Here is a 17,007-nt window from a genome sequence, read left to right as displayed (position 1 = left end):
AGGACAGTACACAATTGAAATCTTCACTGTCAAAAACCCTATATAGCAAATTTACAGCCATCCATCTTGAACAAGGAAAATCACTTTTTTTTGCATTGGTAGCATTGATATGTAATCTTTTTTCAGCTTTTTTTTTCTTCGTCGCTAGAGGGGCATTCTAACATCAATCAGAGCCTTTTACTGTTTAAGTACTTATTTAAAAGCTAATTTTTATATTTAATAATTTTTCACATATTCGATTTGATATCGCCATCATTAAGTGCCAAATGGTACCCAAAAGGTCTACTTTGGGGTATTTTTCAAGTTTTTTCAATGAAAATTCAAAAAAGGGCCTTTTCCAAAGAAAAGACTTCAAGAATGGTATTTGCAAAATTTAGGCAGGGAAAGAAACTAGGGGGGCATTGGCACAAACCTACCCTCTGAATTATCATTACAGAGACAAACATGAAGACAAAATCATAGGGAGAGGTTGGGGTCATTCGAGAACTAATTTATATATATCTATATCTATCTATCTATATATATATATATATATATATATATATATATATATATATATATATATATATATATATATATATATATATATATATATATATATATATATATATATATATTAATTCGGCTTGTCAACTCATTATGCGAAGTAAAATCTTAAAGATGTTGGGCTCTTTTAAAAATCAATTTTTATATTTAATCGTTTTTATAAATTCGAATTCATAATGCCATAATGAAGTGATATATGGCTCCACGAAAAGTGTATTTTGGGGTATTTTTACTGGTTTTTCACTGAAAATAAAAAAAAGGACCCTTTCTAATGAAAAGACGCCAAAAAAGGTACTTATCAAAATCTAGGCAGGGTCTTAAAACTAAGGGGGGCAAGGCCCCTCCCCCTGAATTGCAAACACTAAATTTAGCGCATGATCTTAAAAAAATGAATTTTAAAAATCTGTCTACTCTAAAAAAATTGCCATTTGTAGAGGATTGGGGAATGAAAATTACTATTCTGATTGATATTAATAGTCAAATGTTTTTTTAAAAATAAATTCAGTTTTGAAAATAAGTTTAGTGAATGGGTGATATCAGGAAGCAAAAAGTTGACCAAGTGGATGGCTTCACCTACACGTTTAGTTTACCACTGTACCACTCTGACTGCTGATGCTCACGCAAAGTACAAACAGCGGCACCTCATCGTGGCGGGGAAGTGGCAACACAATGGAATTATTGGTATTTTTTACTGAAAAAACAAAGAAACAACTATGACGGTTGCATACCCTTGTAAAAAACAGAAAGTAAATTAGTTGGTAATATTTGAGATCATCTAAGTGAGCAGTGTAAAACAATGCCATCGTGGCTAATACCGCTGTGTCATTGTAATTGTGGATGCAGCCCTGTTCCTATCACCTAAACCTATAGGGGAGAGGGGGGCGAAACCATCCATTGGACCTCTCGTCCAAAGTCTTTGAACTAATCTATTCAGAAAATTGCCGCTAGATGACATTCATATAGCGCAAATTAGGCGGAAGTTTTGAATATTTGATGCCAAAGACGACTAAGATAAGAGGTAACGAAGTTTTTATATAATCTCTGGAAATTTTGACACCTGTAGTCCTCGTCGAATATTTTCCAAATTATTTTAGCTATAGGGTAAGTTAGAAGGATCATAAGAGGTATGTTTCCGGTATTTTCCTCGTAATTTTCATCAAGAAATGTCTGGCGGTTTCCAAAAAAAGGTAAATTTTCAAAATGGCGTCAATAAGGGGTGACACCGGACAGTTTTTTGGGGGCGACTCCGGAAACATTTCGAGGTGTCCGGTTTCTCCCCATGCTGATGGAAGTATCTCCGAGTCTGGAATTGAAAGTAGCTAGAGCTAGGAAATTACCAAATATTTCAATTTTATTATATACTAGGAATAGGAATTTATTAAATTCAACTTTCAAAAAACAAAAACAATATTATGCCCCAGCAGAGAGCAGAGTTCGTAAGGCTGAGACAGTACAAACGCATAGAAAAAACACAACATCTCGTCATACAAAACATACAACATAGGAGATAACAGAGGAGGTCATCACAGCGCGAGAATCCCACAACAAAATATATATTAAAATCTATTATTCATCAATCCAGACACCCGGGCAAAGAACTATTTTTGAAGTATGTTTTCTCAAAGAATATCAGCTCACGAAACTTTGGGACATTTCTCTCTCCGTCCTTGACATTTTAGATCTTGCTTTCACAGATGGTTCGCATCTATATTCAAAAAGGGGGTGGCACCCCAGATCCAGAATTGCTGAAGGGTGCTGTGAGACAAGTCTTAAATGAGAATTCATCTTTCTGATCAGCCGCGGAAGAGTTTTCTTTGAAGAAGTCTACCCTTGTGGATGCCGTGAAACGCTACAAGAGTAGAATGCAAAATCTTGAGGAGGGTAGTCCAAGTGCAAACAATGATAATGATAGTGTTCAGGAGAGTTCTAAGTTCGTTTTTACTCCCAAACAAGAGAGAGAACTTGCTATATACCTCGAAAACTGCTCAATATTGAACCTAGGACTAAATTCAAATGCAACGAGAATGTTAGCCTATCAATGGGCAACAACTCTGAAGCTCAAATTCCCACCAAGTTGGGAGCTGAATGAAAGAGCAGGAGTTGACTGATTTAAAGTATTTATGAAGCGTAATGCCACTTTGTCCATTAGGAAACCGGAAAATACAAGCCAGGCTCGTGCTGCCGGCTTCAATACCACAGTAATTGGTGCCTTCTTTCGTAATCTTCAGGGACTGTATAGCAAGTTCCATTTTCCTCCTGGTAGGATTTGGAACTGCGACGAAACAGGAGTACCCACAGTTGTTCAGGCTCCAAAGGTGATTGCTAAAAAGGGGGCAAAACAGGTGGCACAGACCGTGTCGGCAGAAAGAGGGGAAAATACCACAATGCTGTGCTTTGTGTCTGCAACTGGTCAGACTATTCCACCAGTGTTTGTTTTTCCAAGAGTCAAGGCTCCCGAGAGAATGTATCGAGATGGACCACCAGGATGCATTGGCTTAGCCCATCGCAGTGGATGGATGACCTCGGAAAATTTCCTTTGTTCATTGCAGCACTTCCAGAAAGAAGTTAAACCCAGCAAAGAGAATCCTGTTTCGCTCTTGTTCGACAATCATGAAACCCATATTTCAATTGAACTAGTTTCCTTGTGCAAAGATAATGGCATTCATCTTCTGACCTTTCCTCTCCATTGCTCTCATCACATCCAGCCCCTTAATGTTTCGGTTTATGCACCATTCAAACATGCCATCAGGGAGTCATTTGACACTTGGTTGCAGATGAATCCAGGTCAGAGGATTTCAATACACGAAATAGCAAAGTTGTGCAAGCAGCCCTATCTAGAAAAGCTGAACACTCATAACATCACAGCTGGTTTCGAAAAGGCAGGAATTTGGCCTTTGAATCCGAATGTCTTCACAGAAGCCGATTTTCTACCAGCTGAAGTGACAAACGGTCCTGACCCAGAAGAACAGAATCCGCAGATTCTACTAAGGATGATCCTCACCCTGGTTCAGTTCATTCTTCTGCTTCTGTCTTGGTGGATCAACCAAAGGCAACATCAAACCTGCCTATAGCTCCTGAAAGCATAAGACCATATCCAAAAGCAAGAATGCAAATGGGTCCCCGCAAAAAGCACAAGAAAGGGAAAACTAGGATTTTGACAGATACTCCAGAGAAGGAATCCCTTGAAGCAGAGGCTCAGGCAAAGCTTGACAAGAAAACTGAAAAACGGATTCCTAAAGGAAAACCAGATTAGTCCTTGAAGTCGGAGTCATTGAAGAAGTCCAAGCTTTTATCCATTGACGAGGAGGCTGAAGATAGCAGTTCAGACAAAGATATGCAGCTCATAGACGATTCGGATGATGAGTCTTCGCACATTGGAAGTGTCAGTGAACTTCAGAATGACGAAGAATTTTCTCCAGGAAATTTTGTGCTTGTGAGGTTTATGGTAAAAAAAAAAAAAAAAAAAAAAAAAAAAAAAACTCTGCTGTTTACTATGTTGGTGAGATTGAAGAAGTGAGTGGCAGATTAGCTAAAACAAACTACCTCCGCAAATCAAGTGAAAAATTCATCTTTCCAGAATGTCCCGATTGTGCTGAAACTGATTTTGATGATACAATTATGACTCCTTTTGCTACAGGAGCGACAGGGCGAGCAAGCAGTCAAAGGCCTTGTATTTGGGTGTGACTTGTCTCGCTATGCCATAAAATAATGATGTGAAATGCCTTTAAAATTGTTTTGATATTCCAGTTAATTCTGCTACTTTTATGTTATCTGAATGGGCTGTTTGAATCGTTAACTAATAGATGTCCGAAAATGCCCCTCATATGTCCGAAGTCGCCCACGGTAGGGGCGACTTCGGACACTTTAAGACGTCATATGTTTTTGGGTCTCACTGAGAAACGACTTGATGGAAGTCATTGAAAAAAAAATCCTAAGAAAGATGAATAAATAAGCTTTCTGTACATGTAAAAACAAAGTTTGTATCTTTAGAAGAACATCTTATAGGGGTCAAAAACTCAAAAACGTACGGTTTTGCCCCCCTCTCCCCTATTTATATTGCTTTATAAAGCATAGACAATAAACCTTTTTTTCATCAGTGGTACGTTTTACAGGAATAATTGCCTAGTTCCAGACAGATGTGTCATATATTTGATAGTATTACCGTATTAAGAAACTCATTTATTGCATAAACGTTAATGCAATTTATTGCATAAAACGTAGTTTATATTAAACCGCGTTTTTCACGCTTGTTAAAATTAAAAACGAGCAAGGATTAACTTTAAACACAGCAAAAGTTTTTCTACTGGAAGTAAAGAGCGAAGTTGAAACTGAATTCTGGGAATCATGAAAAAGGTGACATATAAATCTAAAAGGTTAAAAATCAATAACCAGAAGTTTTCAGGGGGATCCAGGGGGAGTTATGGGGTTTGACCCCTCCTATATTTTCGTCCGACTCGTCAAAATGTAACAAAAAGCCCCCCCCCCACACACACAGACAAACCCCGGATGCACTCCTGCCCCTTGGACTCATTGTTGGACAAAATTCTACTTTCTCAAGGGAAGCTTAAGAAGGGTGCGAAGTAAAACCCATATTTGTTTGGCCTCAGATGAATGACCAAAAAACACAATCCTTGGCAATCTTTCAACCATCAAACGTGCCCAAGGCAACTTAACCTTTTTTCCATTACAGCCCTACCGCATTTTATATACAGGCAAACTATTTTGAGGCCAGACGCTTTTCATACAGGCTCTCATACTTTTTGACAAAACATTCAGGGTCGAACGGGGAGAAAAATGTCTTCGAACTAGGTGTGAAGAGGTCGCAAAGAAATAATAAAAGGAAGAACTAACTTCATAGAAGAGAATAGACAGTGAAGCTTCTCTTGGGTAAATGAAGTGCCTTAAATAGTAGAGGATAATAATAACAAAGGCCAAGTCATATACGATATACATAACTCAATGTGAATCTTAAAGCTCTCCCCTCTATCCCTCCCACATCCTGGTCTTCCCCTATCAGAGATCCACACATGCTATAAGTGCTTAAAACGAATTGTGGTCTGTTAAATACCCTCCACCATCATCTTCTGCCGGAAAAAGCCATACGTACCATGTTCAAGCTTTTGGTCCCTTTGCTTAGGAATGCTTAGCAAACAAATAGGCAAAAAAGTACTTTATGGCATAGACTGATTGGGAACTTTTCAGAAACATATTTTTAGGAAGTCTTCACTTAGGATATTTACAAGAGAAGCGCTAAAATATGATGAAATCCCATAGATAAAATACACTTCAGACCAAGGAACTTTCCAAGGAAGAAAATAAAAAATTTACAAGATAATTTCGAAAATATTATATGAAACTTAAATGGACAAAGGAACAGACATAGCTGAAAAATTTTGGAGGCAAGGTGACTTCAAATCTTTTGTTTAAGGGAAGGCAATTTTTCCCCAGTCATTACGAAAGAGAATACGCTACAGTTTTTTTTTAAGCCTGCTACCCAACATGCTCCGCAGTTAGTTCTGAAACAATTTCACATTCAAATCGCAAGGCTGTATTCAGAGAGGGAAGGAAGGGGGTGAGGGGTTTAACCCCTTCTACTCCCCCCCCCCCAAAAAAAAATAAATGTCAGGCTCATTAAAACGTAGCAAAAATACATTTGCATTTTAAAGTTTTTCGTATACCCCCCCCCGAACAAAAATCTTGGATACGGCCCCGTCAAATCGTTAGTTTTACTGCCCAATAGTAAAAAAAATCGAAGAAAATCGTTAGTTTTACTGCCCAATAGTAAAAAAAAAAAAAGTCGAAGAAAAATCGTTAGTTTTACTGCCCAATAGTAAAAAAAAATCGAAGAAAAATCGTTAGTTTTACTGCCCAATAGTAAAAAAAAAAAATCGAAGAAATCATTCCATGTTGAGCATCCCTTTCCTTATTTTTCTACCTTTTACAATTTATTCTAGTCCTAAAAGCATAGAATAGAAACCAAAATAATAGAAATATTTATCATAACTTTTATTAACAAACCACATAACTAACAAAGGCGCTCTTGAAAAAAAAAGATACAGGCCAAGCGCAGGTTTCCATGTGTTACGTATTCCGCTGGTAATTTTAAAGGAGAACAACATTTTATTCAGCATATTACAGTCAATTTGAATCAAGAACAACTATCCACACTCTAAAAGAAAATGATTTTAATTAAGGCTCAAAGGTCAGAAGTTGGTTGCCAAACGCAAAGAAAACGATTCTCTTTTTTGAAAAAAAGTGCGAGTTTTGATTCAAACCAATAAAGTTTTAGGCTAAACTGATTTCCACCGGACATCCCATTCAGCTCATTTGAATTGGTTAAAACTTGACTTAGACTAAGAATATTATCAGAAGATGGTGCTGTTATTTGTTAAGTTTACGTCAAGGTTGGATAGGATATTGTTATCAATTTTAACAAAAAGATGCATTTTTAGGCCCCAATTTACAGCTATACTAATCACCATGAGTTAAAGACTCTAAACGACTCAATTTTGTCACTCACCCATTATAACTTTTTATCTAACTATTTATTTATTTTTTGGTAAAGAACCAAGGGCTCCAGGGATTATAGCTGTACTGATCGCCGCCACATAAGTAGAATTTTTTTGAAGGTTGGGGGGGTGTAATAGAAACACTTACAAATTCAGGGAACTTTATAATTTTGGGATTGATCCACTGATCTCTCCTTCCACATACATCCCCGATTTAGCACCTTACTCAGCCAATAAAATGATATGGAAGAAAAGCAGTTTATGTGCTAAAATCGCCATAAACTTTGTTCCAGATCGCAGTTATAATTATGATCTTTACCCATTTGTCATCACCTTCAGTCTAAAAGGGCGTATAACATATTTAGCCCCAAAAACGCTTATAATACATAAAAAGGACTAATCTGCAGTGGGTTCTGCATTCACAATAATAAAAATTGCTTATAATTTTGTGTTATTCATTGCCTTAAAACTAAAACAATAACGTACAATTAATCACCATTAATGACAATCAAGTTCTGGAATATACAAGTTGAGTAATCAACAACATAACTATGCTAGTATGCCATATGAATGAACAGACGAAAAAACAAACAATTCTGATTAGTTTTGCTTACAAATATTGACGAAATGGGCAGAGCACTTGCGTGTCTTCGAATTAGTATAGCAGGAAAGGAAAGCATAGCAGGAAAGCAGGATAGGAAACTATCCTGAAAGTTCCAAGGAGAGTGAAAATGAAAAAGGAGGGGAAATCAATCTTTAATAAAAAAAAAAGCCCCCTGTATGCAGATGGAGATTTTGGTAGCCGTGGGCACTAAATTTAAGAAGAAAAGGAACGTTGGTGAAATTTTTTCAAAAAATAAGCTAAAATATATGGAGCCAAATAGGTAAGGACGGTGTAGCTTTGTTGGAAGGTGTATTTATCTTTCGAAAGATTGTTAATGTTTAATTTCTTATGGTCTAAATTGGTTTATTCTTGGTTATTATTAATGATTTAATATAAAGAAACGTGGATGAATTTTTTTTTAAAAAGTAAGCTAAAATATATTCAACCAAACAGGTAATGAAGGTGTAGCTTTGTTGGAAGGTGTAGCTTTGTAGTTATCTTTCGAAAGATTGTTAATGTTTGTTTCTTATAACTTAAATTGGTTTAATATAAAGAAACGTGGGTGAAATTTTTTTTTAAAGTAAGCTAAAATATATTGAACCAAACAGGTAATGAAGGTGTAGCTTTGTTGGAAGGTGTAGCTTTGTAGTTATCTTTCGAAAGATTGTTAATGTTTGTTTCTTATGATTTAAATTGGTTTATTATTGGTTTATTCTTGGTTATTATTAAATTGGTTTAATATAAAGAAACGTGGGTGAAATTTTTTTTTAAAGTAAGCTAAAATATATTGAACCAAACAGGTAATGAAGGTGTAGCTTTGTTGGAAGGTGTAGCTTTGTAGTTATCTTTCGAAAGATTGTTAATGTTTGTTTCTTATAATTTAAATTGGTTTATTATTGGTTTATTCTTGGTTATTATTAAATTGGTTTAATATAAAGAAACGTGGGTGAAATTTTTTTTTAAATTAAGCTAAAATATATTGAACCAAACAGGCAATGAAGATGTAGCTTTGTTGGAAGGTGTAACTTTGTAGTTATCTTTCGAAAGATTGTTAATGTTTGTTTCTTATGGTTTAAATTGGTTTATTATTGGTTTATTCTTGGTTATTATTAAATTGGTTTAATATAAAGAAACGTGGGTGAGAATTTTTCAAAAAGTAAGCTAAAATATATAGAACCAAACAGGTAAAGAAGGTATAGCTTTATTGGAAGGTGTAGCTTTGTAGTTATCTTTCGAAAGATTGTTAATGTTTAATTTATTATGGTTTAAATTGGTTTATTCTTGGTTATTATTAAATTGGTTTAATATAAAGAAACGTGGGTGAAATTTTTTTTAAAAAGTAAGCTAAAATATATTGAACGAAACAGGTAATGAAGGTGTAGCTTTGTTGGAAGGTGTAGTTATCTCTCGAAAAATTGTTAGTGTTTGATTTATTATGGTTTAAAAGCGTCGTTGAATTTCACTAGTTCGCTTTTTCATTTATTTTGACTACCCTGGCGCTTCATAATTTTTAAGCAACTGAAAGGAAAATAACCGTAATCTTCAAGTGTGAATAGATCCATGATGGGTCTGGGAAGAGGGGAATGTTTTAGGATGGGGGAGGGCCTCCTTGGCGCCGTAAGTGTGTTGATACTGAAAACGGAAACAGATTGTATAAAAAAAAGAAATACGAAAAATCGAACAGGAATATCTTAAAAACACTAAACAAATAAACTACAATCTTACTGACATTGTACTAGTGACGGAGTCACTACTACAATATATGACAGCATTAGTTAAAAATACCACAGGGGTCGGTTGAACTGACTTAAAAGGTGATAGGGGCTCATTAACGCTTAAACAGATTAACAGACAATCAAATGACGGAGGAGGGGGTGTGACCAAAACTTTTAAGGAGTAAAATGACAGACAGATAAACATTAAACAACGTGAAATTTTGTAACGGTCTATGCGAGTTGCTTACACCAATTAAAACCCTTTATATATGTTTAAAACAATTTACCTTTTCTGAGAAAAAAAGGGGGTATATACTACAAAAAAACCCACAGGCGACTGGAAACACTCACACGAGACCCCTTTCCCTTCCCCCGCTCCTAGCTCCTCAAACTGAGTGCCCGATTCAAATTGTAGCTAATTCTGTTTTAGATTTTTCGAACATAGAGACAACAATAACATTACTTTGTAATTGCATTGTACTTACTTTTGAAGATTAACAACCAAAACGCAACATAGTAATAACAACAAAATTCGAATTCATACCTACAATAGGAACAAAAATTACGTAATAAAGGCTACATTAACAAACCCAAAAATAAAGTGGAGTAAAGTTTAAAAATTACTCAGCTACCAATTAGAAATGTAAAAACGTAACAAACGACACATCATCTTCGATATCTCTAACATCATTAATCCCATTGGTCCCCATTTCTAAAATTGATTGCAAATTTGAAAAGGAATCATGAAAGGCACAAACATTTGAACATGGCAGTTATGCTTCTTCCATAGAAAAGTGCCTGTGGTGTCAGAGGGGATTGATCTCTCCTCAGCAATACAGGGTCAGAGGTTCGACCCAGTAGACATAAGGAGCTTTGTAGTCAAGTAACGTTCTTAGTCCATAGACTAAACTATAGAAGAAGCCAATAAAAAATAATTAGTAGTTTACTAAGGGTTTGAGTACCAAGGAGAAATAGTCATCTGATTTTTCTTTCACTATTTCTATGTTGTAGGATGAGTCATTTTTGAAATTTTGAACAACCTGAAATGGAAAAATTAAGTAAAACATAACAAAGTCAATGGGGTCGGTAATAAAAGAAAGCTTAAAAGATTGATCTAGAGGATTTTCAAATTTCATAAATCGATCTAACATGACCAAATCAATACATAAACAAAACATACTATTACTACTACTATTATTATTAACAACTAACTGCAGCATCAATTCGCCTGAGGCCAAAACAGCTACGCGAGCTCCCCATCCATCCCAATCTATTTAAAGCCCTCCTCTTTACACCCTCCTGGGAAGTTTTGATTCCCCTTAAATATACTCATTAAATTACCCATTGTTGTGCTTTCTGTGTTATTTTATTCCGTGTTAATTTGGCTATAAAAGCACGAGTTTTAAAAGTCATAGTCATTAAATTCACAGCTATTGCCAATCATAAGGAGCACATAATAAGGCAATGTAGTCCATTAGGTTAATTAAGTTCAACCTGTAAAATGATACTACTACATTTTTCACTAGCCACTTTTTCAAGTTTACGAAAATTTAGCGATTTCTCTGATAAAAGCCAAAATCATATTATATAAGATCATACCAAATAAGAACTGTGGCGTAGTTCCGTACATCCGTACTTTAGCTCCAGAGGAAAGTGTCATATTTATTCCTGTAGAATACAATAAACAATTAATCTTTAAATGTTTCTTGTGCACCCTCCCCCCCAGAATTAGACAATTCAAGCACAATTTCAGAAGGCTAATAAGATTACAAACTTTGACAAATATCTGTCAACAGTAAAAACAACAATAGCTTTCCTATTTTTATTCTAATTAATTTAAAAACTTTTCTGCAAAAACAAGTTTTTCGAAGAAAACTAAAGAGCTCTGTTAAGCTAAAAATAAGCAGAATAAATTCAAATAATCTTCCAAGCGCAAAAATACCACAAATCGCTATCAATAAATTATTGAAACTCAAAACGAACAGAAATTACCATAGATAACCGAGTCAAACTCAAAACGAGGAAAAATTAACATGAGTAGGGCTGATAACCCCTATGCCTTCTCAAAACAAAACCATAATTTGCTCTTTACTAAATAAACCAACTAACAAATAACTTATGGTCAGTTTAATTGACATATACTGATATTTATTCCTTAAAGTTTTGATAATTTTTTATTTATGATAGCAAAAAAAGTGAAAACATTTCAGACGTATTTTGTTTTCAGTAAACCGCAAATTATTTTCTGGTCTTGAGAAGCTATGGTGGCTAAAAAACAACAACAAACAAACAAAAATAAAAACCCTGGATTGTCAGTTTAATTTATTCCTTAAAGTTTTGATAATTTTTTCTTTGAAAGTAAGAAAAGTCAAAAAACTTAAAACGCATTTTGTTTTCAGTAAAGTGTTATGTTCTGGTCTTGAGATTCTACTCATGTTAATTTTTGCTCGTTTTCAGTTTGACCCGGCTATTTATTGTAATTTCTATTCGTTTTGAGTTTCATTTAACATTGATTTTGTGGTAGTTTTACGCTTGGAAGATTATTTGACTTTATTTCTGCTCATTCTTAGCTTAATGGAGCTCTTTACTTTCCTTTGAAAAAACTTGTATTGTGGAAAACGTTTTTTAATTAATTTCTGTTCGTTTTTTATTAACATAGTCTTTTTCATGGAAAAGATAATATTTCACATCTTTTCGGTTTTTTCTATAAGAATACATAATATGGGTTGCTATTTGTATGTTGGAGAAACTTCTTGAACAATTTTTAATCCTTACACAAACAGTATTTTTTAATTTAATTTTATAGCTTCTGAAGTTGACCTGAAAAATAAAACTTAATATCATTCCCAAAAGATTCTATCTATGCTCTTTGACAACCTGAATATACTTACACACTTTTTATTTATTCAAATTGTAACAGCAAAAGTAGTAATAGTAGTAGCCCCAAAAGCTTCAACATAATACCCCCGGTCGTTCTGGATATATTGCTGAGGTGTCTTATTGGCAACCATAAACACAGTGCCTTTTGATTTAGTTTAAAGCATCATTTATTTTCAAAAGATAATGGGCCAACGGCACAATTGTGGGGGGTTGACAATGCCCAATGTCCCTAAAGACGTAGTTGCTGTACTCGAAAATGTCTCAAAAAGAGAAGGGCTGCTTGCCCTCCAGCCTCTCTTTATTCTTAAAAAGGGCACCAGAACTTTTCATCTTAATACGCAAAAATTTTCATCTTAATACGCTTCGCATCGTTAGTTACAGTAACTATAATAGCAGTATTAAAAGTATACACATAGAGCTTTTTGCCTAGCTCAAAACCCCCTACAACTTATCCTTAAAGGTCTAACTAAACATTGAAAGTTGTGCTTCAGATATTGCTTCATTACCTTTTTGAAAGTACACATGCTCATAGTTTGTTTTGATTTCATTCAACATCCGCCTAAATATTCCTTAAGAGCTTCACCTTAATACCCTTAGCTTGCGCCATAGCGATAGGTGTAGCAGCATTAGTAGCAGTAGGCGCATTGCACCTTTAATTTCTTTTATTTCCCCTTCAACATACCCTGAAAGTTTCAGCTTAATCCCATCAAGCGTTCCTGAGGCATTTTTGATGTGTCCGCTTAACAACCTGTGCGGGCATAGTGTGTTTCGAGTTCCATACAGTTTCTATATATCCCAAATTTTTCGCGTTAATTCTAGTAGCAGCAGAATTAATTATAGTAGTCTAAGCTTTAGTCGCAACAGTAGTAACAGAAGTAGTAATAATAGTAACAGTAGTACTAGTACGAGTAAAAGCAGTATCATTAGGGTGCAAATATTTTCTTTTGGTTAGTTCAACATCTCTCACAACAAGCCCTGTTAGTTTCAACTTCACACACCCGACTGTTCCTAAGATATTGCTGTCACACCCTTTTCACAACCTACATACAGACGGAGCACTGATTCAGTTCACATTCCCCCCTCAAAATTCCTTGAAAATTTCCCCTTCATACCCTTAAGCATAGTTGTAAAAGTAGTCACAGTAGTAGTATTGATATTAGTAGTGATAGCATTGAACAGCTGTAGTACCACTAGCAGCAGTAGCATTAACCTATTGCCTTTTGGTCAGTTGAACATCCCTCTCATCAAGTCCTGGAAGTTTCAACTCAATGCTATAAGCCATTGCTATGAGATTGCTGATATGTCCTTTTAAAAACCTGTATGTTCATATACTTTTTGAAATTTTTATCTCAATGCTCTTAGCCCTACAAGTAGTTGCAATAGAAGTAGTAGTAGTAGTAGTAAATGTAGCAGTAGCAGTAGTATTAGCGGTAGTGTGCACATATTGCCTTTTGGTGAGACGATCTTCCCCTTTAAGCATTCTCAGAAAGTTCCAACTTAGTACCCAAATCAATTCTTTAGACACGCTATTTTGACAGAGTGCATGCACATAAGGTCTTTTGATTTAGTTCAAATTTCCCCTCAACACTGTAAATGGAGTAGTGTAGTAGTAGTAGTAGGTGGTAGTTGCAGTAGTATTGGTAGCATGCCCTTATCATTTTCTGAATTTCCCAAATTATTATACTCAGTTATTTTTGTGTTATGACCTTCTGAAAATCCGTATACACAAAACGTGTTTTTATTTATTTCAACACTACCCTCAACATTCTCTGAAAGGCTCACCAGAATGCACTACGTCTTCTTGGAAAGTAAAATTCAAACATGTATCCGTTTCTGAATAACATATACAAAAATATAATTGCCTAACTTACAATCCGTTTCAAAATAACATCCATAATTGCCTAACTTACAGCCCTGGTTTTGAGGACTGTGGGGAGGTTGACACCCCCCCCCCAAAAAAAAATTACTGGAACTTTCAACAATGCTGAACAAAATAGCTTTCTTACAATTTGGATCCGATATACTTCGGGGAGTGATAGGCTAGGGGGATAGCTGATTGCCCTCCATTCACTTTTGACTCTTAAAAAGGGCACTAAAACTTCCAACCTTCAATCAAATAAGCTCTATCTGATCCAAAGTTTATGCGACCACCCGTTCCATAGAAACCTCTGATGCCCCGGGGCATAACTTACAACCCATGAACATGGGCTCTTGCCATTGTATCCACCCTAAAGACATTGTTATCTGACTTTTGGACTATCGGTAACAAAATGGCTATCTTATACAATTTCAATTGAATGCGTTCTGGCAGAAGAGGATATCAGGTAGAGGGGGGGGGGGGGGCTAGTTACTCTCCATCATGTTTGACTCTTAAAACTGAACTAGAACTATTCATTTCCAATCAAATGAGCCTCTTCTAAAGTTCGAAAGACCACTCCTTCCATAAAAATCTTATATTCCCTGGGGCATAACTTGCAACCCTTACCCCCAGGCTCTGGGGTATTCTGTTAACCCCAAAGGCCTTATTATATGATCTTTGGACTATTTTTGGACAGATGGCTATCTCAAAATTTCAATCGGATGCATTTGTGGAAAACACGACGTGGGGGGGGGGATGGCTGCCCCTTATCACTTTGACTCTTAAAAAAGGGTGTTAAAACATCTGAATTCCCATCCAATGAGCCTCTCTAGAGTTTATACGACCCATTTTCCATACAAACCTTATAAGCCCTCGGGGCATAACTAAAGACCCTTGCGCTGAGGGCTCTGGGGGTTGTCATCCTCAAAGACATAATTCACAGACCTTTCAACTATGCTGAACAAAATGACCAGCTCAACATTTTGATTAGATATGTTTTGGGAATTGATAGGCGTGGGGAGGGGCTTGTTGCTCTCCAACCAATTTTGAATATTAAAAAGGGCACTAGCCCTTTCAATTTTCAAGCGAATTAGCCTTTTTCGCAGTTTCTACGATAACAAATGGCCATCTCATAATTTCTATCAGACGCATTTCGGTAAAATACGAGGTGTGTGTGTGTGGGGAGGGGGAGTTATCCACCCTCCGATCACTTGGAATCTTAAAAAGGACACTAGAACTTCTGATTACCATTCCAATGAGCCCTCTCCGAAGTTTATACAACGGCCCTTTCTATAAAAAAAAACTTTATATGCCCCTAGGGCATAACTTACAACCCTTGCCCTGAGGGTTGTGGGGGGGGGGGTATCATCCTTAAAGTCATAATTTCCGGACCTTTTACCTACACTGAACAAAACGGCTATCTCGGAGTTTGGATTGGATGTGTTTGGGGAAACGGTGGGCGTGGAAGGGAGGTTAGTTGCCTTCCACTCACTTTCGACTATTAATAAGGGCACTAGCCCTTTCAACTTCCAATCGAATGAGCCCTTTTCGAGGTTTCTACAACAACTCCTTCGATACAATGCCCTGGTCTAAAAGACAACAATAAAAAACAAAACAAATGAAAATAAATAAATAATACTCTGTGCCCACATCGTTCTTACCTTAGGTAGCGCTATTGCACTGCCTATGATATAACATGGGTAAATGCGTAGTTGTAGACAGGTATGACCCTTACGGATGAAGAGTGGGGGGTGATAGGTCAAGATACAAAAGGTACCCACACCCTCCCGCAGTCTCAATCTATATATGCAAGTATATCTTAATGTCATTAAACCATAATGTAAACTGAGGTAGCACACTTTTTCAGAAGCAAACCAGATAATTTTTTTCTGTTTTTTTTAGATTTTAGCATCAAATTACTCAATGGAATCGATTAACCACGAAATAACAAAAAAAATTACAACACAAAAATACCAAAATAAGTGTATTCTAAGATACACTTAAGAACACACTAACATAAGAAACACAAGCTTAAGAGACATAAACATAAATACTATGAACTTAAGGTCAATAGAAAATGCATAGTAAATTTTCAAGCACACGAGCAACATTACAAATATGGACATTTTCACAACCAAATGCTTGGTGTAATACAATCAAAACTGCAAACAAAATTTCTATTGACCAATGATTTTTGAACGGTTTAAGTGCCAATAGAATAAATGCAATTTTATCAATCTAAAGTATTCATGAATGGGAGCCTTTTAAGAACAGTGGAAGGGGTGGGATATGCTTCAAACAACCAAGCACCTCCAGTATCATTCAAAATGTTTTTTTCCCTTAAAGTCATAAATCAAGACACATGGTCCTTTTTGCTTCCATAAAGTAACTTCTTTTTGTTGGTATGAGCTGTCATAAAAGGGGTTTCAGATTACACCACTAAATACCGAAATAGGCCAAGTAAAGGAAAATTCATATTTAAGTCTGGAAGAACCCAATTATACTAAATTTAATTTGAAGTCTACTTTTAGGTTTTCTTTAACTATGACATTAATCCATATCTGCATATATGGAGTTGGAATTGAGGGGGAGAGGGGGGGAATGAAATGCGGTTAATCTAAACCTTTTTTTACTTTTAAATTTGCATGTTCAAAGGAATAGTTTTTTAAAAACAAGGAATTCGTCAAGAGTATCAAACTTGTTGTTAATAAGTTTGATAATTAAACCATTTTTTGGTTAAGATAAGCAAAAAATTAAAACCAAAATCCAGAAAACACTAGCATAGTCAAATACCAAACAAATATAGTTTGACACGAAATTTTCTTAGCAACACCACCTTTTGAGGTTGTCTTAGTGTAAGATATATAGCTCGTAGAAAAAAGATACTATTCAAAG

At 35.6% G+C, this 17,007-nt stretch overlaps 2 protein-coding genes across 3 annotated transcripts in view; one reads left to right on the top strand and one right to left on the bottom strand.

Annotated features, from left to right (window-relative positions):
- The first annotated feature begins 2,666 nt into the window (after positions 1-2,666).
- On the top strand, positions 2,667-3,617 carry LOC136032403 (uncharacterized). The gene has a single exon (XM_065712712.1). The coding sequence runs from the start codon at positions 2,667-2,669 to the stop codon at positions 3,615-3,617; it is 951 nt and encodes a 316-aa protein (XP_065568784.1).
- A 5,118-nt stretch (positions 3,618-8,735) lies between these two features.
- LOC136031820 (transcription factor CP2-like) overlaps positions 8,736-17,007 on the bottom strand; it is a 91,550-nt gene continuing 83,278 nt past the window's right edge. For both annotated transcript variants that reach the window (XM_065711640.1, XM_065711641.1), the window contains one exon: positions 8,736-10,414. In XM_065711640.1, coding sequence (XP_065567712.1) covers positions 10,310-10,414 — 105 coding nt within the window. In that variant the 3' untranslated portion in view covers positions 8,736-10,309. The remainder of the gene's footprint in view (positions 10,415-17,007) is intronic.

The sequence above is a fragment of the Artemia franciscana genome, chromosome 10 (genome assembly GCF_032884065.1).
Source record: "Artemia franciscana chromosome 10, ASM3288406v1, whole genome shotgun sequence".
In the NCBI taxonomy this organism is placed as follows: Eukaryota; Metazoa; Arthropoda; class Branchiopoda; order Anostraca; family Artemiidae; genus Artemia; species Artemia franciscana.
The sequence above is the reverse complement of the archived record's forward strand: the minus strand, read 5'-3'. Positions and strand labels throughout refer to the sequence as shown.